Source organism: Gossypium raimondii, chromosome 10 (assembly GCF_025698545.1).
Source record: "Gossypium raimondii isolate GPD5lz chromosome 10, ASM2569854v1, whole genome shotgun sequence".
NCBI lineage: Eukaryota > Viridiplantae > Streptophyta > Magnoliopsida > Malvales > Malvaceae > Gossypium > Gossypium raimondii.
The window spans coordinates 51158761-51160571 of NC_068574.1; the positions used below are offsets into that span (position 1 = coordinate 51158761).

Here is a 1811-nt window from a genome sequence, read left to right on the forward strand (position 1 = left end):
AACCACGCCAATATAATTGGTAAACATTAAATTTACTATTCAAGTAAAATTTTATTTTGATTTTTACAAAAAATTAATTTTATTACCTCCATCAATATTATATATATATATATATTAATAATGTTGTTAATTGAGTTATTGTCACATATTAATTAACACAAACTTAAGATTGATGTATTCATTTAGTGTTCTTAGCTTGATGTATTTATGAGTTTAAAATTTGTTTCACATACATTTAAATCTATTTTTATTTTAATATGTTATTATTAATTAATTTCAAATTATATATTTAATTATTTATTGTATATTATTTTTAAACTATTATTATGTTTTTGTTAAAATCGGTTATATTAAACTCAGATTATTTTGGAAACAAGCCTAAGTCATAATAAAAAAGTGTCTTCCAACATTTATTTTTTTTCTTTCACAAAACTCAAAAATTAAAACAAATCCCTTCTCTGAGAAAAAAACAACTATATTTTAATAAAAAACCATAAAAAATAAACAAATAAATTTGAAGAGCAGGAAAAGAAAGGTAGGCTGAAGATTCCCATTCAGAGGCTTTCTCCAGGCCAAAACAGAGCTCAGTATCAGCAGCCATGGGAATCATTACGATAGCCATTGGAGACGCCTTGTTAACCTCGATGTGGGTATTTTCCATGCCGCTCTTAAAGATTTTCACCTTCAAAATCGTCGGTTTCCTCGGCGCCCAAACGTTGCCTTTGGCGACTCTCATGGTCTCGACGGTCCTAGTCAGTATTTTAGTCATGATTTTCAGCTTTATCGGCAACGTTTTCGGCGGCGCAAGCTTCAATCCCGCCGCTTCCATGACTTTCCACGTTGCGGGTCTCAAGAAAAACGACTCCATCCTCTCCATGGCCGTCAGATTCCCAGCTCAAGCCGCCGGTGGAGTCGCAGGCGTCAAGGCAGCTCTGGGTTTGATTCCTGCGGAATACAGCAACACCCTGACTGGACCTTCCCTGAAAGTGGACTTACACACGGGAGCCGTCGCGGAAGGACTGTTCACATTCGGACGAAGCCTTGCACTGCTGCTGATAATGTTTAAGGGTCCAAAGAACGGGTGGGTTAAGCAATGGTTGGTGTCTTTAGCGACGGCGATTTTGGTTCTAACGGGCTCCAGATTCACGGGAGCTCCCATGAATCCTGCAAGTGCATTTGGATGGGCATATGTTAATAATCGACATAATTCATGGGAACTTTATTATGTTTATTGGATCGGTGCTTTGTTTGGGGCAACTTTGGGTGCTTGGGTTTTCAGATTCATGGTTTCTTTGCCACTTCCACCACCAACCAAGCAGAAAAAAGCTTGATTTTTAGGTAAATGATTCACTAGTTTTATTAATAATAAAAAACCGTCCTGGCATTTATGATTCACTAGTTTCTTTTTCGGCAAATTATTTGTGGATTACTTGATCAAACATTAAAATAAATAAAGATAGATCATAGGAAAGTAATTTTTGTTGTTTAATTTGAATGTGTAGTAAGGATGGGTAGGAATGGTAGGTAGTAATGCTCAGCTACCTGAGTTTGCCTTTCTTCCACAAATAAATAAATGACTTACCCCTAAATTTCTAATTTATATTTATATTTTACAAATATTATCTATTGTTTGTATTTCAATTATTCTATTTATTTTTTACAAATATATTTATGGCTTCAATTGTAAAATTATAAAAATAAAGAATCAGATTTGAGAATATTTTCTTGTAACTTTTATTTATATATTGTATAACAAATCCATGGTGGACCCCTTGTCGGCGTACCTAATAAAAATGATGCTGAATCAAATT

The 1811-nt window shown here is 34.1% G+C and overlaps 1 protein-coding gene across 1 annotated transcript; it reads left to right on the top strand.

The window, feature by feature from the left end:
- Nucleotides 1-427: 427 nt before the first annotated feature.
- On the top strand, nucleotides 428-1600 carry LOC105777774 (aquaporin SIP1-1). Its single transcript, XM_012601232.2, has one exon. It carries the CDS (start codon nucleotides 600-602, stop codon nucleotides 1329-1331), a length of 732 nt encoding a protein of 243 aa, XP_012456686.1. The 5' UTR covers nucleotides 428-599; the 3' UTR covers nucleotides 1332-1600.
- Nucleotides 1601-1811: the final 211 nt, after the last annotated feature.

Excerpts from the sequence above, each read along its gene's own strand:
- LOC105777774 (XM_012601232.2), top strand. The coding sequence starts at position 600 with ATGGGAATCATTACGATAGCCATTGGAGACGCCTTGTTAACCTCGATG.